General features: G+C 56.7%; 1 protein-coding gene across 1 annotated transcript in view; it reads right to left on the minus strand.

Moving 5' to 3' along the window:
• Window positions 1-1,484: 1,484 nt before the first annotated feature.
• The window catches only part of SNTB2 (syntrophin beta 2), a 46,325-nt gene continuing 25,401 nt past the window's right edge, over window positions 1,485-22,408 (minus strand). Inside the window, exons 3-7 of the mRNA XM_075939793.1 lie at window positions 19,626-19,836; window positions 16,911-17,053; window positions 14,176-14,372; window positions 7,908-8,092; window positions 1,485-7,352 (exon numbers count right to left, since the gene is read on the minus strand). Of these exons, the coding sequence (XP_075795908.1) occupies window positions 7,260-7,352; window positions 7,908-8,092; window positions 14,176-14,372; window positions 16,911-17,053; window positions 19,626-19,836 (829 nt within the window). The 3' untranslated portion in view covers window positions 1,485-7,259. The remainder of the gene's footprint in view (window positions 7,353-7,907; window positions 8,093-14,175; window positions 14,373-16,910; window positions 17,054-19,625; window positions 19,837-22,408) is intronic.

A 22,408-nucleotide genomic window follows, 5' to 3' on the forward strand; every position in this document is an offset into this window, starting at 1 on the left:
CTCCTGTTGACACAGGCCAGAGCTTTGTGCTCATTTTTCTGCGGTGGACTCGTTACTTCACTGCTATCGGCCTTGGCTCCGGAGATCCCCTCCATCAACCATGCTGGCTGGGCCCCTGGAACGTATGCCCCCTTCTTCCCACAGGCCTGGTGTGCTAACAACCATTTAAGCGCCTCATGGGCACCAAAGGGCCTTTGGCACCTCCTAGGCAGAGCTGCCCCCCCTTCTAGTGGGTGACGCTGGCCTGCTAGCACCCGACTGCCCATACAGCCACCCCAGGCTTTCCGCAAGGCGGACCAGTCCATCGCTGACCCTATAACTTCCCCGACTACTGCTGGCTGGCTGCCTGCCGAGTCACAGCAACAAATGGATGCTGTCCTGGGCCATGGGCCTATCAGGGCAGCCCCATTCACCCAGGCCTGCTTTAAGGCCGAAATTCTGTAGGCCCGTGGTTTTCAAACTGTGGGATGTGGGGCGCTGGGGCTGGTTGCTGCAGGGGGATCAGGTGCCCAGCGGGGGGTTGAGGCAGCTCCCTGCCTGTCCTGCACTGCAGGCTGCACTGTGCCCCAGAAGCAGCCGGCAATAGGCCTGGCTTCTAGGTGGGGAGGAAGAGAGCGTGCATAGAGCTTCACACACTGTCCCTGCCCCGAGCACTAGCTCCGCACTCCCATTGGCCAGGAACCTGCTCCTGGCTGCTTCTGGGATGCAGCACGGTCTGCAGTGCCAGGAGACTGACTGGGAGCCACTGGATGTAGCCTCCTCCTGCCCCAGCCCTGGTACCCCCCAAAGCCAGAGCATCAACTATTTTCTTCAACTGGGTCATGAGAAAACAAGCTTGAACCCCACAGCTGTAGGCCAATGCCTCGGGTCCCAGCTACTCCCAGCGTGTGCCTCTGTGAGAATTTAAAGACACACTCTCTCTCTTCCCCCTCCCCCTCAAGGGGCTGAGGAAAAGCTTGATGCAACGGCTGCAGGGAGAGTGACCTGAGCCTGCGGAAAGCCAGTCCATGATCCACTCCTGGAGGTTCTGCCAAAGGCCCCTGCCCTTACTACAGAACCATGCGGGGCAGAAGTGCAGCCTTTCCAGCAGGGCTGGTCCTAGGGGCAGGTGGCTGCCACATCACTGCATTGCTTGGCTGTTTATTTGCTCTCCTGAGCATGTGGCCATAACAACGTTTTCCATCTTGGCTGGCATAACCGCTACCGGAGCCTTTGGGTGCATAGTAGGTGGCCTCCCAGATCTTCCCAGCCACCACCCTGCTGCGCCCAAGGCAGTCACAGGCCTTTGCCCTGTCTCAGAAAGAATCCCATCCCACCCCACCTGCCCCTTTCCATGCGGGAAGCGTGGCCCCACGTTGTGCTCTGTTCTGATTGGTCCTGCCCCCTCCCACAGAGTCTGAAGATAAGTGTGGACATGGCACTGCTAGTGGTTAGCTCAGATTTTCACATTCGGCAACAAATGTCCATGGAGAGACGTCAAAATATAAAAATCTAAAAGCATAAAAGCCTTTATTGTTATTTACAGTATAAAGGTTACACTTGCCCTTAAGTCACATTTTCATTGTAATGTACAATACTATACAGTTAATATGCAACTCAAGGGACAATAGGGTGTCTGTATCTATATTTATAGAGTACATATAAAGCTTTAACGTGATTGTAAAAGACACAAATCCCCTGCTTTCCCTACTTGGTTTATTTGGATCGATAACCTGGCAGTTCCAAAAGTTTGACGTTAAAACCTCAAGAGGGAAGAATTGTATAAATAGTGAACTACAAAATACAAAAATAGATTTGGTGGCATGTTATTTTAGTTTTTTCACGGGAGTATTAATCTGTGCCTTGATTCTATCATGTCAAACAGCATACAGAGACTTTGCACAGGTTAAAAATAAGTTTGTGTGTAGTGGTTCTGTGCAAGTTATTCTGCAGATGACCTGAGCCCATTTACACCTACAGGGTTTTTTGTCTTTGGCACCTGGGCCTTGTAATGCTCTATTTACCCCAACTGTAAACTTAACACTGATGCTCTGTAGTCATGTGAGATCCCCAACACTGGCTGATCTCAGACAGGCAGAAATGCTACAAGGGAAACAGAGCACTGCAAACATGGATGTGCCAAGGGAATTTTCTTTTCTTTTAGACAGAAAAGAGATGTCATTACAAATTAATTTATATTTAATGCCAAGTAGGACTAGCCCAGCATAGTTCCTCCAAATTCTAAGACATGAAAGTGAAATCAATGTTTTGATGTCCTGTGGTGCAGGCCAGGATGCTGCAGGGTGAGCAGCAGAAACAGAATTAACCCAGATAGCAAAATCCTGACAGCATAAAGGCAAAAGGTGGAGGTGAGCTGCTGCAGAGAACCCTTGCTTAGCCTACACTGTGGTGCTTCAAGATGCTCTAGTCCATGTGGATCCCATGAAACACACGCGCACCTGGAGTGAGAACCACAGACAAAGAACATTTGCTTCTACTAATTGCACATCTGTTTTCTTTATTGCTTATTATCTAATGCAAAGAGGCTACTCACCTCACCAGGCAACCAGTGCTTAATTTGGGCCAGGGTGCAGCCCTGGCAGCTCTAGGCTTGGCAGTTCCTAGCCCTGGTGCCTCTGGGCTTCCTGTGTCAGTTATCAAAGTCAAAAACCCTGCTTGAGCCCCAGCACTTGTCATTACAAATGAAGCACGGAGGCAATGTCTGCTTTCAGTTGTGTGAATTAACCCCAAGCACAGAAATGTAGTGGGGGAAAGTGGAAGGGTCTGAGAAGATTCTGCAGCGTTACCTTTGGGAGTTAATCCTACCAGTGCTGTTTAAGGGAGATGGTAGGAGGAATTGATTGATGAGGAGACTTTGAACAGTCTAAACTCCATTCCCTGATCACTTCTAAAGTCTATGCCGCTTGTGTAAGATCATTCACCATCATCTGCAAGCACCAGTCACAAGTTAATTACACACCACCAAACTGCTTGGGCCATATTTAAGCCGCTTGCCTGCTATTATTCAGATAGAACACACAAGCTCAGCAGAGATATTCTCCTCCCTCTGGTTTCCAAGGGTGACCTGGGATGCCTCTCAGTAGTGTTCCTTCCATATGGAATGCGGTAACAAGCTCTCAAGAGGTGAAGCACCACTAGGGGCATTTTCTACATAAGAGCGGCCAGCCTGGGTCAGACCAAAGGTCCACCTGGCCCAGTGTCCTGTCTGCCCACAGTGGCCAATGCCAGTGGCTCCAGAGGGAATGAACAGAATCATCAAGCGATCCCACCCATTCCCAGCTTCTGGCCAGCAGAGGCTAGAGCCACCATTCCTACCCACCCTGGCTAACAGCCACTGATGGACCTAACTGCTGTAAATGTAGCTAGTTCTTTTTGAACCCTGTTAAAGTCCTGGTCTTCACCACCTCCTCTGGCAAGGAGTTCCACAGGTTGGCTGTTGTGTGAAGAAATACTTCCTTTGATTTGTTTGAAACCTGCTGCCTAGTCTAGCTTTCCAACTCACCGCCCCTCTCAACTCTGGAGGCTTGCATAGCAGCGGGAGGGGGCAGGCGCAGCATCTCTTGCAGACATTCCGAAGCCCTTTCCCCAGGGCAGGTCCCCAAGTTCTGGGAAGAGGGGAGAACAAACAAGGCCACGTGAGGCACTCAGTGTATGCCCAATGCAGATCAATCGAGTACCTCAAGGCTTCGAGGGAGAAGCTGAGGCAGTAGGGGCTTTGAGGATCACAAATTCAGTTTGCTTTCAATAGCCAGTTAAAGCATTAGAAACCTCAAAGACGAGGAGGACACGAGCTTCCAGAGGAAGTGATGCCTCGTGGTGTTCCAGGGGCCCTGCCGCATTCGGCACTGGTGCAGAGATTCGGCAGGAAAGAGACAGCCCTGGGGTGATGTAGGCCGAGTGCAAACTGGCAAGTTTCCCCGAGTACCTTTGATCCACAGACCTGGGCTTCCCTTTGGAGGCTGATGAACGAATGAAGGTGGATCTGGTGGGGACACAGGTTCTCTGGGGACTAGGCTTACAGCTCAGTGGTTTCTCTGGTGAGGCCAGTCAGGGTCAAACTCGGGCTTTGTGGCAAACAGCCCAAAAGCAATTGACATATTCTTCACACTCTACAGCCTGGGAAGGACCGTGGGACTGTGGGGGGAGTTTCAGGCTGGCAGCATGAGCCTTTCTGCACAGTAACTATGCCACATTGGGTGCAAAGAGCCAGGCACACAACCCTGGGTGGCTACAAGGCAGGACGAAGCACTCCCCCAGCCACCTGCAAAAATCCAAACACACTGGCTGAAAACCTCCTGGTCAGCCAGCATCCATCCTGCGCAGGCGGATTTGACATCTGTGCTTCACATTTCAGGTACCGCCTCCACCAGGGCTTTGCTAGCAACAGGCAACTTGGAACGTGCTCGCCCCACAGGCCGCAGGGCAATCCCAGGTGTTTGGTACAGATCGTGAGCAGTTCTGACAAGCAGAGACTACCACCGAGCTTAAAACAGCAAGCCCTCAACCCCTCAGTGTTAGCACCAAATGGAGAAAGTGCTTCATCCTTCCCGGAAATCCTCAGGGATATTTAACTCCTCGAAACCAGCCAGGGCATAGCAGGACTTGCATAGCTCACTAGCTTGCAGAATGAAGGAATACGAGGGGCGAGGCCTATCCCATTTGGTGTGGCGGTACCAACACTACTCGCCCTTCCAGTAATTACAGAACAGGGGTGAATAGTCCCCAGCTGAACCCTCCTAAACCTGGTTCCTAGCAAGCCATGTTTTCCGGACAGAAGGAGGCGCCTTGTTCAGAATTCAAATTTAAGTTAATTCAGTCTTAACATGAGACCAAACTAGCTTAGCCTCTAAGTGGGTAAAAAAGGCCAGATGCTTTGCAGCCCATTACTTCATTTTCAATAACTAGTCCAAAGCTTAACCCCCCTCTGGAGTCCAACATCTATTCCTTTTTAGGCTGTCTAAGTCACTGAGGCATTGAACTGGCCTGTCAGGGCAGTAGGTTTTTCCACCATGCAGACTCCACGTTTCCCTGTGCTTGCTGTACGGATGCGACAAGCCTCGATCATACTGAAGCGCAAACATCCACCTTAAGAGCAGCTAAAATAAATAGCCTGAAGAGCTTAAGAGACTTGCATGAAAAGAACTCTTCAGATTGGTCCATGGACCAGACGGGCTGTTGGGTGGACACACACCTACCCCAACCAGTGCTGGGCGAGAACTCAGCCCTTAAAGACACTATTCTAGGTATTCTGTGACCTGCCATGATTTGTGTTTAACAAATACATTCCAATCAATTGGCTTTTGTTGGCTCCTAAAACAAACAGGGTTTGGAGGTGAGCTGCTAGCCTCGGGCACAGGCTGGGGCGGGGGCGGGGGTTCTGCGAGGAACCCGCCCTCCCCAGGGGCTTCAGCAAGCTGCTGCAAATCGGGGCAAATCCCTCACTCAAAGGAAGTGTAACGTGCTCTCACTGCACCCCCCCCCCCCCCCCCCGGGGAAGGCCAGGTCCAAGGCGGCGCGCTCTCAGGTCCACCTCATGCATTCTCAAAACGGACACCCCACCGCTGTTGGTCTGCGCCGCTATGGCTACCGTACTGGTCTGTAGGTCGAGTGTCCCTCTGGCCAGGCCTGGAAAGCTCAGCGCAAGGGTAACTCAGTGAACCCCAGGAGTTAACCCTGGCAATCAAATGCGCACAGCAGCAAGCGCTGCAGAGGTTCCAGGGAAGCCAGCAGAGCCCCAAGGACGGCCTAGGCTACCTGCTGTGTGCCCACAGTGAGGCTCCCGGAGTCCCAGCCCCTCCGCTCCGGGTGCCACGGACAGGCCCAGCCCAGCCGAAGCAGGAGAGAGCAGGAAGGAGGAGAGGGAGCTCTGAGCCAGGCTGTGTTCAGGCAGCTGAGTCCTGTTGGGAAGAGGCCAGTGATGTGCTGGGAGGGGGCTTTTCGAAGCCCTTTGTTAGCTCTGCCTCCAGAGGAGGAAGCACCGAATCTCCTGCCTCCCCAGGGCCCCGCAGACGCTTCAGAAGGGCAGGTGCAGGAAAGGGTCAGGCTGTGCCAGAGACAGGACTTGCAAACATGCACACAGCTGTGTGGGGCTTCAAAGCCGGTCCCCCTCCCAACAAAGCCCAGTGTCTCTGACCGGACTCTCCCCCACCTTGTCCCCACGTACTTCAAAGTCATTCACAGGACTCCCCTCCCCCACAAGGCTGTGTGCATCCCTACACGGGCATCATCCTAGAACACGCGACCAGCCGGCCTCTCTGTGCCATGGATCCAGCCAGGTGGCAGCTGTGCTGTGGCATGTGGCCACTGGGGCACCTCAGAAGCATCAGTGCAGCACCAAGCGCTCTCTGTACTGAGGATGCTCCCAAAGCAAGCCAGATCTCTGTCCATCCCACTCAGCAGGGGGGGTCCACGCCCACTGGCTAGTGCGGACAGGCCTCTTCCTTACCACGGACCCACAGGAAGGAGGCTTCGTGGCAACGGAGCCTGGGTCAGTCCTTCGGAGTTCCCTCCGTGACCAGGGTCAGAGGCCACAGTAAGGGGCCACGTGCTGCACGTGCTCCCCCACTGTGTCCTGACTGCCGAGGGAGAGGCAGGGATTCACCAGCTCTCAGTGAGTCCCCCTCCCTCCACAGGGGATCTGCACCGAACAGCTTCGCCTACACAGCCGGCAGCTGACTCGGTAGCGACTCCCTTCTCCCCAGATGAGGCCGGGGCTCTTCGGGAGCCAGCAGCGCTTTGTCTCCACCCCCCTACGCCAAAGGCACACGTGGCAACGATAAAAATGGCTTCACAGGGATCGGTTCTAGTTCCTGCCCTAAGCAGCTCCCCACCGCAGCCCATGCCAACGGCTCTCTCCTTGCCGCCGCGAGGGCCAGATGCTCGGCTGTACGCCGAGTCTTCGGGACCACGATCCAATCCCAGGGGCGTCGGGAAGGACAGTCTCCCAAGCTGCCGGCGGCCAAGAAGTGGCTGGAAAGGGAGAGTGCAAGAGCCACATTCCCCTCCATTAGCACTCAGTACCAGCAGCAGCCTGGCCTCAGCATCCTCTAGGCAGGTGACAGAGCTCCAGTTGTTCCAGGGGACTGTGGAGAGGCCGGAGTTTCTGGCTCTGGTCAAAGGAGGGCAGGAGCTTCCTTCCATGCTGTCACGGTGCTGGCACGAGTCAGTCTGGCAAGGCACTGGTACTGCAGGAGGGACTTTGTGCTTTTTTGCTGCTGGGGCAGGGCAGGTGCTCTTCACTGCTGCTGGGACCCTGTGCCTTACACAAGCAGTCCCAGGCGGGTGACTTTGGCTGACAAGAAAGTGTGCAACACAAACACAATGGGCTTGGGACAGGAGTGCAGGTCCAGGGTCTGGAGAGAAAGCACAATGGACTCCATCAGTCCCCCATGTAGCACAGGCTCTGCTTGGAGCAGCCGAGTCACCAGGCTGCAAACACCCACAGACCGGGACAGCAGCCTGGGCCTGCCAAGCCATGTGCTCGGCTCCCACTCAGCCACAGAGACCAACATCTGCCAAGAGATTCTCACACCGCAGGGACCTCCCTCCCAAAGGCCTTGGGGAAGCTGGGCCCAAAGCCCCGGGGCCGGCGATCTCCAACGAGGCTGCACTGCTCCGTCTGGCTCCCACGAGCGGCAGGGACCTGGGAGCAACACGTCTGCCCTGCAGTGGCTAGGGATCGGCGCCAGCAAGGGGGTTCTCCCAGCATGTCCAAGCAGACAGGGACCCTCTGGCCAGTGGTGCCCAGCCTTGCGAGGGGAAGCTCATGGAGGCGAGGGCCACAGGGAGTGTCCAGAAGGGGGAGAGAAGGCTTCAAGCACCTGAAATTAACTTCGGTCTCACAGCAGCGTGCCAAGGACAAACCCGAGTCCCTCCCAGCCCAACGGCACCGCCAGCCCCGTTCTCACCAGCTCCCCCTCAGGGCCACCAAAATCCAAGTAGAGGTTCCTGATGCCATCATCTGCCGACATTCTGAGCTTCTCAAAGGGGTAGAGGAACTGGGTGTGGCTGGCGCCTGCCTCCTCCCTGGAGAGAGCGAATCCGTTTTCATAATGGACGGTGAGCTTCCCCTCCTGGCCATTCAGGGTGCAGCCTGCATGGAAACAGAGCACCGAACCTCAGGAGCAGCCGGGAGCCCCCAGCTTTCCGCCCACTGGGCCTTGTGCCCAGCACTGGGGGTGCAAGGGCAGAGGAGTTGTCGACTCGCTATCAGATGGGTGCGGGGAGGAACCAAACCCACCACGCCATGTATAGTGAAGGAGAAGCATTTCCATGCCAGCTGTTCTGTTAATGCAGGGGCGGGGAACCTACAGCCCAGGGGCTGGATACAGCTCCCCACTTTCTTGGATCTGGCCCCCGAGGCTCAGTTCCCCCCAGCATTGGGGAGCCCGTGCTGGTGCTGCAGCCCCCCCTCCAGGCTGGAGCACCCAAAATGTGCTATCTTGGGCCCCTGTCGGCTCTGGGGCAGGCCTGGGCAAAATATGGCCCACCAAGCCAGCAGATCCAGCCCACGGAGGCTGTAGGGAGCCCCAGGCAGGCTCCCCTACTTGCCCCGCGTGCCGCTCACAAACGCAGCTGTGGGGCGCTCTCTGAGTCCAGAGGGCAGGGGAAAAGATTCAGCTGCTGCTCCTGCCCCCAGCACAATCCCATTGGCTGGTTTCTGGACAGACACTGGCCAATGGGAGATGCCTGTTTGAACAACAGGCAGCCACAAAGCACAACCCTCCTGCTCACTCACTCAAGCATATGGCTGAGCAGGCAGAAACATTTTAAGCTCTGCAAGCAGGCAAGTCTCCTGGCGAGAACTTGCCTCTGGTACCTCAGCCCCTTCCTTCCCTAGCCCTCTGCCCCACTCTCATACCCCCTCCCAGAGCTGGCACCCCAATCTCCTGCCGAGATCACAATCCCCTCCCGCCCTAGGTCACATCCCAAAACCCTGAACATAACATAAGAACGGCCGTACTGGGTCAGACCAAAGGTCCATCTAGCCCAGTAGCCTGTCTGCCGACAGTGGCCAGCACCAGGTGCCCCAGAGAGGGTGGACTGAAGACAATGATCAAGCGATTTGTCTCCTGCCATCCCTCTCCAGCCTCTGACAAACAGAGGCCAAGGACACCATTTTATCCCCTGGCTAATAGCCTTTTATGGACCTAACCTCCATGAAATTATCTAGCTTCTCTTTAAACTCTATTATAGTCCTAGCCTTCACGGCCTCCTCTGGCAAGGAGTTCCACAGGTTGACTACACGCTGTGTGAAGAAGAACTTTCTTTTATTAGTTTTAAACCTGCTACCCATTAACTTCATTTGGTGTCCGCTAGTTCTTCTATTATGGGAACTAATCAATAACTTTTCTTTATCGGCCCTCTCTACACTGCTCATGGTTTTATAGACCTCTATCATATCCCCCCTCAGTCTCCTCTTTTCTAAGTCCCAGTCGCTTTAACCTCTCCTCATATGGGACCCGTTCCAAACCCCTAATCATTTTAGTTGCCCTTTTCTGAACCCTTTCCAAGGCCAAAATATCTTTTCTGAGGTGAGGAGACCACATCTGTACCCAGTATTCAAGATGTGGGCGTACCATAGTTTTATACAGGGGCAGTAGGATATTCTGGGTCTTATTTTCTATCCCTTTCTTAATAATTCCTAGCATCCTATTTGCCTTTTTGACCGCCGCTGCACCCCATTTCCCTGCCCTCGGTCGCAACTGCCTCCTTCACCCGCACTCCTGTCTCCCTCCTGCAACCCAATCTGTTACCCCAACCTCCATCCCAGACCCCACATCTCCTCCATTAATACCATGGAAGAGTGTGGCCCTCCACCACTTTCCAAAATCTTGGGAGTGGCCCCCCATCAAAAACTATTGCCCACCCCTGCTCTGGGATGTGAGGGGAATGTGGGGAGTGTCTTTCTCCTCCTCAGTACAGGCCATGCCAGGGAGGGGTTTTTCTGTGGGTCAGCAAACCCCGACCCAAAAAAGATTCCCTACCCCTGCGTTAATGCTACAGGTGGCGTCAGTGTGAAGTACGGCTGGAAAACCCGTTTAATCAGTTAGTGGTTAAACGCTGTTTACCATAACAACACAGAGAGCTGCTCCAGCTGGACCAGGCCTGCCATGGACAGAGGCTGCTCCAGCCCAGCTGGGCTGCTTGTTAACGGGTTACCCCTGACATCCCTAGTGCGAAGTGGGCCTGCCCAGGGACTGGCAAGCTGCTGCTCAGTGAATTCACACAGGAGCACTGGCTGAGAGTTCACGTGACCCTACACCTAACCCCCAGCGTCAGCAAGGGACACCAGGGTGCTGCCTAACTTCTGGGACGAGACTGGCAGCAGCCTTTGCAGAGCTGGGAAATTCACCACGCTGCCATCAGCCCAGCGAACGTGCACCTGGAGCAAGGGAAGAGCCTGGGCAGCAGGTGGGTTCAGAGGGGAGAGGTGTCGGGGGCAGGAGGCTGTCTCCGGCTACCGCTGGAATCCAGGGGCAGAACCTGGCGGATGTCGCTGAGGGCAGAAAGGCAGCCGGGCGAGGGCACGCGCAGAGGAGCAGAAAGCCTGGCATTTCAATCGCGGAACTAGACAGGTGCATGAAGATGAATGTTCGGCAGAAGCCTGGCGTGACAGCCTGGGGGCCGTGCAACCTGGCACATCCCTGAGACACCAGAATGACATAGGAGGAGCTGCACTGCTCAGCCTGTGCCTTGACAGCCAGGCAGCGAGGGGCGGGGAACACAGGATGACTAACCCACCAAGAATGCACAGGGCGGTGGCTCAGCTCCTCAGTCTAGCAATCCCTCTCCAGTCCCTGAGAAACCCAGCTCAGCCAACAAGTGCACATGAAGCAACTCTGGGGCTTCTCTGCTCTCTGAACACAGCTCGAGGTAATGAGCAGGGACCAGACAGACACCATTAACCTGCTCTGGCCTCTCCTGCCAAGGGGAAGCTGCAAAGGACAAGGCAGAGGTCTGGGATGTAGACAGGCCCCTTGAAAGCAAGTTCAAGTTATTTTTCTGCTCGTCTTTGACTGTCGGTCGCACTATCACGGACACGCCATCTTTCCTGGAGAACTCCAGCTACGGAGAGTGGACTCTCTCAGGCCCTAAGGTCAGAGTAAGACCCGAATCTTCACAAACAGCTTTTCTGCCAACTATTTTCAGGCCTTTGAGTTCAATAAAAGCGTGCCACAGTTTCAATACAAATCTATTCCCACCTCAGCCAAGGAGTGCTTGTACAGCACAGCTGCCCTGCCGCTTCTCCAGGCTCTCCCCCTACCCAGGAACCTGGGGTATGTGGGACCTGTGGAGTCAACCTCCCTTCTCCCCTCACTCCCAGACCTTCACCGCACTAGAAAGCAGCCAAAGGGACTAGTCCCCCCCTTTCCCCACCCCCAGCTTTTCCCCAGATTGCCTGTCGCATCGAGGGCTTGCGGAACTTGCTGAGATTCCACCCCCACGTCCGTGGCTGCACATGAGCTTCTGCTTTTGAAGGCCTTCAGGGCAGACAGGTGTGGGGGGCGGGGAGTCTGCAATGCGTGACATCACTCGGGTATTTTTGGCCCACCAGTGCAATAGTAGAGGCCAGCCCAACCGGCACTCCCAGCAAGTCTTCCCTCTGCTGCCATGACTAGCCCTGCTTTCCCCGGCCAGAGTTCTACTGCTAACCCATCAGCAGCACATTCTTGGCTCTGGTCGCAGGAGTCTGCCTCAGGCAAACGAGGCAGGATCACAGTGCACTCTTTCGCCTAGCCTCAAAAGAAGGCCCTGCCACTTCTGCCTGCACAGCCTAGTGGTCAAGGCTCTGTTTGGATGCTGTGGCATTTGGGAGCCTCTCGCTCACAGCAGCAATTTTATTCCCGCAACTGGCAGCACACAGGGCCCTGGCGTGCCTGTGCCGTTTGTAGCAGGCTCTCTGAGGACCAGCACACAGCGCCCTGGCGTGCCTGTGCCGTTTGTAGCAGGCTCTCTGAGGACCAGCACACAGGGCCCTGGCGTGCCTGTGCCGTTTGTAGCAGGCTCTCTGAGGACCAGCACACAGGGCCCTGGCGTGCCTGTGCCGTTTGTAGCAGGCTCTCTGAGGACCAGCACACAGGGCCCTGGCGTGCCTGTGCCGTTTGTAGCAGGCTCTCTGAGGACCAGCACACAGGGCCCTGGCGTGCCTGTGCCGTTTGTAGCAGGCTCTCTGAGGACCAGCACACAGGGCCCTGGCGTGCCTGTGCCGTTTGTAGCAGGCTCTCTGAGGACCAGCACACAGGGCCCTGGCGTGCCTGTGCCGTCTGTAGCAGGCTCTCTGAGGACCAGCACACAGCGCCCTGGCGTGCCTGTGCCGTTTGTAGCAGGCTCTCTGAGGACCAGCACACAGCGCCCTGGCGTGCCTGTGCCGTTTGTAGCAGGCTCTCTGAGGACCAGCACACAGGGGGCTCTGGCAGGGTGTGTGCAAGTTGCTGGCTCCCAAGCCAATGTTCTCCTTGTAACACTGCAGCAGGATGGAAGCTGGCCTGTTGCCTCACATTCCCAGCTGAGCTAACCCGCCTCCCTTAGATGGGCTACAAGAGGCCCAGAACTAACAGCGAACACCATCACAGGAGGGCTTGTAGGATGGGCGCTATTCTCTTCTGAACACTAGAGGGAGCTTCTACACAACAGCTAACAGACCCACGCCCTTGGCTCCTCAGCTGCCCTCGAGCAGGGGCAAGGAACCGACTTGCCTGGATCTAGCCCCTGAGGCTCAGGCCCCCCCCCAGCATTGGGGAGTGCAAGCAGGCACTCCAGCCCCCCACGGCAGGGCTGGAGCACACAAAATCTACTAGGCTGGGCCCCCCAGGCTCTAGTGTGCAAGGGGGATGGGAGGAGCGTCTTTCCCCTCTCAGGCTTCGGGGGCAGCTGAGGAGTCTGTACAGGTGGCTGGTGGTCTGGTGGCACTAGACTAACACAACCGGAGCGCATCCGAAGAAGTGGGCGGTGCCCACGAAAGCTCATGACCCCATTGACAGGTTCGGTTAGTCTCGAGTGCCACCAGACCAGTGGTTGTTTTCCCCTCTCGGTTGGGGTGGGTTTTTTCTTCGCGGTTGTGTAGCCCCCCACTGATTTTTCTGTGGGTCAGCAGCCCTGATCCAAAAAAGGTTCCCCAGCCCTGCCCCCGAGATTAGTTTTTGGCTGGTGAGCCCTCTCCTACCCAAAAGCTGGAAGACTCCAGGCTGAGACTGGCTTTGCTAGGTGCTCAGGAAGGACTTCAGCTGCATGACTCTGCAGGGTCAGGCTGGTTCGCAGCCCTTCTGGCTGGAAGGCCCAGCCCCTCTCAAACGGGGGCAGCTTGATGTGCTCCAAATGAAGAAACAAAGCTGGCTGCCCGGTGCTCAGCCCCCAGCTGCCAGCCAGAAGCATCTTGCAGAATCACGCACCCTACCAAACACACTGTGGTCCCGGCCCCGCGGCTGGTGGGGAGATGGACTCAACAGCGAGATCCCAGAGGGGTAAAAGCTGCCACGCAGGCCTATCTGCCTGAGCACAGACACTCCTGCAGCTCAGGAAACCCGCCCCCCCTTGCCGGCTCCACAAAGGCGCTGAGAGATAAGTGGCTTCCTTTTGCCGAGGCTGCTCCACCAGCCAGTTAGGTGTGAGCTTTGGCCCTATCATCTCTCCTCTCCCTGGCTTCCCTTGGGGGGTGGGGGGGAACGCTGGCCCCTTCTCAGGGAAAACAAGCACTCAGGCCCTCCCATGGAAGGAGGCACAGGAAAGCACAGAAGTGGCACCCACAGAAGCTGGGCCGCCAGGGTCCCGCAGTTACCACAGCAGAGGGCGCCCCTCTTCCGAGGCCCAGCGCTCGGTGCGGTTCGCAGGGCCCCACCAGGACCTCCTGCGGCTCTGTCCCAGTCGCTGAGGAGACGCTGGGCATGGAAGTAGAGCGTGAACAGACTGGGCGCATTAGGGTGAAGTGTCCTGCACTTATATTTCTTGTGCTCCTCCTTATGAGTCTTAATTCTGAACCACGTCCCATAGCTCTCGTATGCGTCTCAATGCTGGGCAGCCCCATCCAAGCCCCCCGGCCTGACTGTGCAGCTAGAGCGCGCTGCTCAGACCCCAGCCCAGAAGGTACGCGATCACCCAACTTCTCGCCAGTTGAGCAGCTGGGGGGGGGGGAGGGCGGGGTGCCTGCTGCCCGCAACAAGCTGCCAGCCAGCATACCTAGGGACACCTCCTTTATCAGCTCGGCAGCAGCATGGCAGCCCTGAACTAGCATCCTGGTCCAGGAGGAGAGGTCCCGATGCGTCTCCACCCTGAAAACGTGCATTTCAACGCCCTGGCGCGAGCCCGTCCGCGTTGCAAAGGTGAGCTCGGATCCCAGAGAAGGCGATCTGTGCCCGGAGCCAGAGTGAACCAGCCTGTGGATCAGATGGGAGAGCAAGAGGGGTGTTACTGGAGTGCACAGTGGCCAGGGAGCTGCCAGCCAGGGACACGGCTGCGTCCCAGTGCAGGGAGCAGGCTGGCAGGCCATGAGGGAGTGGTCAGCATGACCAGGGAGCAGGTTGAGCGGCACATTGGACGCAGCCGAGGCCTGAACTCTCCGCTTAGGAGGCAGCGCCCAGGGAGGAGGGCAGCACCAGAGCTGTGCCCGGGACTCTCCCTTACACCAGCAGCGAGGGCAGCAGGCTGGCAAAGGTGCACACACAGTGCTCTGGGCTGGGGGGCTCTCCCACCTCCCAGAGGACACAGCCCCGCTTGGAGGAGCAGACAGGCCACAAACTGAGCAGCCACGTGAGACGATGGGCGAGGTGCCCTGAGCCTGCAGATGCTGAGTGGGAACCGGGAGGCCTCGAGCCAGATGCTATAGAAACGCTAAGGCCAGAGGAATGCTGTCTCCTATGGTTCTGGCTGCCGAGGGCTTGGCAAGGAACAGGATCCAGTCTGGCTGCAGGAGCAGCACAGGGAGGCTTGAGCAGCAGACCTGGACACGACACCACGGCCCCACGGAGCCTGCTCACGCAGGCTGGACCTTTTCTCTGGCAGCAGGACAGCCCCTCGAGCTCCCTGTAAGGCGGGCTCTGGCCGCAGGAGCGACAAAGGCAGAAGGACTTGCAGGGAGACAGGGCTAGAAGTTAAGAGGCAAGTATCTAAGGGCCTCTCCCAGCACCCAAGAAGCTGTACAAGATGCAAGCAGACATCTCCCCGCAGGGGAGCCGACAGCCTCCATGGGGTCTTGGGCAAGGTGCATGTGTGGGGCCGGCTCCACGCCGCAGAAGGGGGTGGGACAGCAGGCGGAAGCCAGGGCAGCCAGCCCTCATGTCACCTGGACCGTGGTGCACCCTCCCCCTGCAGCTATCACAGGCCCCGGAGGGAACGGCACGAAGCCCCGGCCTCCCCAAGTTGTCCTAGCAGCCACCCAGAGCGCTCCAGCAGTGGCTGAAAGGGCCACCGCCACAGGGAGCCTGGGCCCCTTTGAATTGCTGGGCTCTGGGGCAATTGCCCCCCTCGCTGCAGCCCGGTCAGCAGGCCCATCTCACCATGGCAAAAGCCTGCAGCCCCTCCCGTGTCAGGGGAGCCCGGCTGAGCACTCTGCGCCAGGACCACCACACCTGGTCTGGAGGCTGCAATGCAGGCGTGGGCCTGGGCAGAGAACGCGCTGGCGCCCTGCCTCGCGGCTCGCCGTGGGAGGAGCTGGCAGGCAGTCACCACGCCCGAGGCTCCAGAAAGGCCAAAGCTTGGCTTGGGCTCCAGCAGGGCACATGCTTTGTGCAGCCAAGACTGGCGTCCCCAGAGCCTGGCTTGCCAGCTCCTCCCGGGGATCCCGACGCGGGGTGGCCCGATCGGAAGGCGAGCGCTGGCCGGTCATGGTAGGCCCCATAGCCAGAGCTTTGTACTGGCTGCCTTGGCCCGCGCAGGGCTCCGGGGCTGGCTCCGTGGGGACGGGGAACCGCGAGGCACGGACTCTCAGTGCTCACGGCCCTGCAGCGTAGTTTGCAGACAGGCTCTGTGGGAGCACGCAGGAGCGCTTGCAGCCCGTATTAGGGTTCGAGTGCCTACTGCTAGTCTGTCTGCTCCTTCAGGTGAGCACTCCACACAACCGGCTATTAACCGCCCCTCCTGCACAACTCCCCCCGCCAATTCCCAACGCCTGGCTGGCTGGCGGCTCCCGGGAGGGCTGGGCACACATGCTGGCTCATCAGCTGCTGGCAGCACTAGGGAAAGAACCAGAGCAATGGGCTCAGAGGCTGCATGGCTGAGCGAGCGAGGGGGCCGGGAAAAGCCACTAGCTTTGGGACGCCCTCCCCCAGCCTGTCGCTGGCCAATCACAAGAACCGTCTGCAGACCGTGCAGGGGCAGTGACAGGTCCCACCTGTCCCCCTTGGACCGGGAATCCAACCCAATAGCAGCGCTGCAGGTGGGCCCCCTCCCGGGACAGTGGGGCTTGGCAGGTGGACGTTGTCCTATGCCAAGGAAATCTTGTCAATGCAACGGAAGAGGTTCCACGCTGCAGGGGAAGGGAAGAGGCGCCCAAGCCGTGCCCGATGATACCGCTCGGGGAGCGACAAGGCTCACATCCTAGGCCCCGTCCCGCCAGCAGCGACCCACATGCACTGGCTTTCACCTCAGTCCCAGCACAGGAGGCAGCCAGGTGCTCACATGCCCCAGCAGCCGGGTGAGGCGCTGCTGAGAGGCCTAGCAGCAGCAAGACAAGGACAGCCAAGGAACCAAGCCACGTTCTCCCAGGAGTGCCCAGGCTGGAGCTGTGGTCGAGCAGGCTGAGGACTGGGCAGAGGCCAGAGGTCTGATGCTGGCTCTACATGACACTGGGGAAGTCACGGTCCAACTCCGTGCCTCAGTCTCCCCTGAGAAGCTGCAGCTCCAGCCGGTGGGAGAACTAAGCCGGAAAAACAGGGCAGGGCTCAGTTTGACAAAGAAACCTGGAGGCTTCATCCTACCTGGTAGCAACAAGAGGGTAGCTGTGGCAGGGCGATGCCCACGCGTCTCTTGTCCAGGGCATACAATCGTAGAGCAGCAAGTCCTTCTCTGTCATAGCCATGAGGATGGGCCGCCACTGCTGTCTCCCTCCATCCAGCCTAGCCTGCAAGAAGTCCGGAGAGCTGTTCCCAGGCATTCCAAGCAGCGTGTTACCCACGGGGGGAAAGGGGCCTCACGTGGGAATACCCACAGGCTGTACTCTGGGGCCAAGGACATACAAATTGTATCAGCCACCTGATTAGTCAGTTACCCACTTCCCAACATCCTTACTTGGGAGCGTGTTAGCTCATCATCGGAGAACAGCAGCAGGGCGCTGGCCCAGCCATCCAGGAGATCCTATGCTCAGCATGGCCACAGCCCAGCTCGTACCAGGCCAAGAAAACACTTACAAGGTCAAGGTTAAACTACCAACTTCGGGAGCAGCGAGTTCCTGTAAGGGCTAGTCCAGGACTTGATGTCTAACCCCCCAGTGGCTGGGCGACACGCAGCACCTGCCCCACACATCCTTCCCTGGGGGCACCGCTGGACACAGGTTACACTGACACTGGGAGAGGCCAGGCCTACAGACGGTAGCCTAGCAGAAAGCTGCGCCAGGCGTGTGCCAGCTCCCAGGCTCATGGGGTCAGGTGACAGGACAGGACATAGCCCAGAGGGGAGAGCGCCCAGCTTGCTGTGCATCTGGCCAGCCCAGAACAGAAAGTGCTGTATAAATGCTCCTGGAGTGGCCGATTCCCCTGCTAGAGCCATCCCGCCCTTCCCTGGGCAGCAGCAGGACAGCGAGCACAATGCACTCGACCTGATGTTACAGCCCACAGGAACGGAGGGAGACAGGCCCATCTTCCTCTAGCTGTTAACACACTCCCCTGCCCGATGCCTTGAGGGAGACCGTTCCCATGGCTGGGCTCTCTGCTCTATGCCCAGCGTGCAGCCCGTTAGCTCTGCCAGGTGGTTATTTTTGTGCTGCGCAGGAGGAGTTCAATGCTTGGTATTTACACTGGGAGCTAACGTTTGCAGAGCCTGGGAGCTCGGTCAGCGTCCTTGTGTCAGACAGGGAAGTGGGGACAAAGTGTCTGACTTGCCCAAAGCTGTGGGGAGTCTGTGGCAGACCTTGAGCAGATTCCAGACCTGACTCTTGGCCATGTGCTCTAGCCACTAGACCACGCTTCCAACAGCTGATGTCAAGTGACTGGCTTAAATAAAACAGGACATTCCAGCCCCACAGATACACCTTTTCCTCCTCTTAGCTGCATGAAGCAGGCGCTACCGGCCACTCTAGGAAGCCTGGAGCTGCCAAAGCCTTAACGTGTCTAATGGGAAATGGAACTCGGCCCCAGGAAGGTCGCGCCGGCTCAGTGAAACGCAAGAGGGTGTCAAGATCAGAGAGGTGCAGCATGTAGCCTGTCCTGCACGCTCCAGGGCCCAACTGCATAGTGACAGCTAGGAACCCGGCTGTGCACCAGGCATGGGACCTCGAGAAAACCCTAGCGACTTCACAAGACTGCCGGGCCAGATTTTCCATCAACTCGACTTGCCCTGCTCGCCGGCCCATGAGGAATGGCCTCAGCTTTCCCAGGTCTTCCTACTCACAGTGATGCTTTGCCCTGTACTGAAGGGTTTCAAAGCACGTCACTGGAAGCAAGTGACCTTTCCTAGCGCCGGGGGTTCTCTCAGCCCCACTGCTAGATGGGCCGAGCATTCGATTTCTCACAGCCACGTGACTCAGTGACAGGTCACAGTTCTATTGGAAATATTATCAAGAAAGGAACTCCTCCCAGGTCTCTGCTGTAACCACTAGGCCATCCTGCACCCTATTAAGATTATGGCACTGCCATCCCTTTCCGGCCAGCGAGTTACTCAAGGGGTGCATGCACAATGAGGCCAGACACCTGGGCATCAGGAGCTAGAAAGCCCTACCAACCTAGGATCGTGTGAAACTGGCACCTGGAGCAAACTCCCCCGTGTTTTATTGCACATGGAGCCTGCAAGACAGCTGCATACGCACAGTGCCTTTATGCAAAGAGGAAGAGTGTCTGGTGACATTTTGACTAAAGGGGAAGCGAATTACCCAGGAGCAGAGAGGACAGACAGTCAGGAGATCCTGGAGCCCCTTGTGCATGCAAAGCTGCCGGCTGACTCCAGCATCATCCATGTGTGGCTGGGAATAAGATTGGATTTGCCCGGACACTGCTGAGAGTCAGAACAGACAAGCCCTGCACACAAACCATCCACAACAGGCACGGGAAGCCGGTGTGGAGGTTACAGCCCTGTCCCCAAAGGCCACAGCACATGCCTCTGAAGGGTGGGTCTGAGGCCACTCTCCAGAGGAGGGGAGGAATTACGGGAGCTGTGGCCTGCCGGGTAGCGATGAGAGCGAGTGCTGAAAACACTGGCGGGCTCAGGATGGTTTGGGGAAGGAGAAGTTACATTTTCAAAACTGGATTGGCACAAACCCCTCCCTGCCGCTGGAGTCCATGGCCGAGTTGGGTTCTTTGCTCACAGGGATGAGTGGAGAAAACGGAACGCACACGAGCCACTACCAAAGGGCTGAATCTAGCAACTGCCCGAGCAGCTAATCTCCTTGCAGAGTGCTCGACGGCACTGCTGCCACACCTGTAAAAGGGCGTTCCAGCCAGATAGGACAGAGGTCCCCCATGCCTGACCTTATCCCAGCATACCTGCTCCGCCAGCCAAGCGATGTGTTTGACCTCCTTGCTGCTTCCGGCGGCACAGTTGGCGCCCAACATGGCGTTGAGCTCGGCCAGCACCTGTGGCAGAAGGGCCGTGATGTTGGTGTGGATGGCCGTGAACCAGGAGTGCGCGGTCACTGTGTCTTTGCACCGCAGGATCAGGGTGTTTCTGCTGTCCGGAGAGTGCAGCTCTATCAACCTGAATGGGAAGAGACAGAGCTAGGCTGCGAGGTGCAGAGGGAGCCCCACAGCAGACATTCCCTACACCTTGGGAAATGCTCCGCTTTTTGGGGGGAAGCCCCTGGCTGGGGTCAGTGGTGAGCAGCCTGGGCAGCATGCACATGGTCCCTGTGATGAAGTCTGAGGAGTTTCCAGACCGCGCCCTCGCATCTGCCCAGTGCAGCCCCAGAGGCAGTTCCGATCCTCCCTCTGCTAGGGTAGGGGGTGCCTTGTGGATCAGTCAGCCGGCTGAGCCGCTGTGCCACTGATGACAAACGGCAGAGCTTTCTAACCTCAGCTGGCAGGCGTGCCAGGGCTGACGCAAGGAGAGAGCACAAAGGAAGCGAGCGAGCATGGGCCCAGAGTCTGCCAGCCATTCGCAGGGCGATGGTGGCAGCAAAGGCACCCAGGATCCTGCAGGCCTGCCCCCGCAACAGCTCAGATCCCACCAGGTTACTCAGCCGCTTGCCCAGGCACAGGCTGCTGGAGAAATCGATGCCAAAGGGCAAGCTGGCATCTCTCCGCTCCCTGGAATGCAGGTGCAGCACACATGCCCCTCACTCCCTCTGCCCGTCGCTCATAGCTATGGAAACCAGAGCCGACTAGCCCTGCCAAAGTGCTGACACATCTGCTCAGGATGCTCTTGACGCCCGACGTGATAGGAGCGCTCTGCAAGCCAACCATTCCCACCCGCAGCGAACACCGACTGTCCTCTTTCAGCAGTTACGTCCTTGGATCAGGGGGCACGTGCGCAATCCAGAGTGACGGTCAGACTGCCATCAAATCCAGAAGTCTCCCGGGCCTGGGGGCAGTCACCTCAACAAGCAGCTCCAGGGACGAGATTGTCCTGAGACGAGCGATTCAGTGAAGTGGAAGGTGCACAAAAACCACCCAACGGCGAGCTGCTTACCCGCTTCTTAACACAACGGAGTCGCGCGCTTAAGTACATTGGGCCCGGCTAGTGGAGACAGAGCGCGCGCTGCTCCTTGGGGGAAGCCGACTGCAGACACAGCGTGACAAAAGCCTTTTGCAGCAGCAGCTTATTTCCAGCTGGATGAGCGGGGGCTGTGCAACGGGATTAGCATTCTCCACACAGGCCAAAAGCAGTTCATTCTGGTCCCGATGGGAACCCAAGCACAACTCACTGCCCCTCCCACCTGCCTGTGCCACAGGACCCTGTGCTGCTTTTGTCTGCGTCCAGCCCTCTGGTCCTACAGCTCCTCACAGGCTGGCCTCCTCGAGAGGTTCTGGGACCTAACCTCCATGAATATCTAGCTCTTTTCTGAACCCTGTTAAAGTCCTGGCCTTCACCACATCCTCTGGCAAGGAGTTCCACAGATTGACTATGCGCTGAGTGAAGAAAAACTTCCTTTGGTTTGTTTTAAACTTGCTGCCTATTAATTATAGACCTCGAACACATCCCTCCTCGGTCCTCTCTTTTCTAAGCTGAAAAGTCCCAGTCTTAGTCTCTCATACGAAAACTATTCCATACTACTACTCATTTTTGTTGCCCTTCTCTAAACCTTTTTGAGATGGGGCAACCACATCTGCATGCAGCATTCTAGGTGAACTTGTACCATGGATTTTGTCCATTTTGTCTTATTCTCTTTCCCTTTTTGAATGGTCCCTAACGTCGCTTGCTTTTCTGACTGCTGCTGCACACTGAGTGGATGGTTTCAAAGAACTATCCACAATGATTCTAAGATCTCTCTCTTCAGAGGTGAGAGCTAGTTTAGTCTTCATCATTTTACATGTATAGTCGGGATTATGTTTCCAAATATGCATCACTTTGCATTTATCAACTTTCAATTTCATTTGCTATTTTCTTGCCCAGTCACCTCATTTTGTGAGATCCTTTTGAAACTCTTCAGTCTGCTTTGGACTTAACTATCTTGAGCAGTTTTCTTATCTGCAAAATTTGCCACCTCGCTGTTTACTCCTCTCTCCAGATCGTTTATGAATAGGTTGAATAGGCTTGGTCTCAGTACAGACCCCAGGGGATCATCAGTAGTTGCCTCTTTCCATTCTGTAAACTGAGTATTTATTCCTACCCTTTGTTTGCGGTCTTTGAACCAGTTATGAATCAATGAGAGGCCCTTCCCTCCTATCCCATGGCAGCTCACTTTGCTTGAGAGCCTGTGGGACCTTGTCAAAGGCTTTCTGGAAATCTAAGTACACTATATCCACTGGATCCCTTTGTCCGCATGCTTGTTGACCCCCTCAGCGAATTCTAGTAGACTGGTGAGATACGATTTCCCTTTACAGAAACATAGGATTCTGTGCCGTGTTTTTATTGATGCACAGCTGTACCCTTGAACTACGCTGCTCATCCCACACGCACTACCCGGGAGGCATTTTGGCACCAAGCCCTTCGGGAGAGCAGTGTGCATCACTTGCCTTTCCACTGCAGTGCAGACTGGATTGCTTGCTGACTCTCTAAGAGCAAATAAAGCCATCATTTAGCTCTTATTTACTCCAACACTGAATTCTCCCCAAGTTACAACAGGCCATTCTCAGCACTGACGGGGCCAAGAGGCCCATGCAAACCTCCC

The sequence above is a fragment of the Pelodiscus sinensis genome, chromosome 12, assembly GCF_049634645.1.
Source record: "Pelodiscus sinensis isolate JC-2024 chromosome 12, ASM4963464v1, whole genome shotgun sequence".
Taxonomy (NCBI): Eukaryota; Metazoa; Chordata; order Testudines; family Trionychidae; genus Pelodiscus; species Pelodiscus sinensis.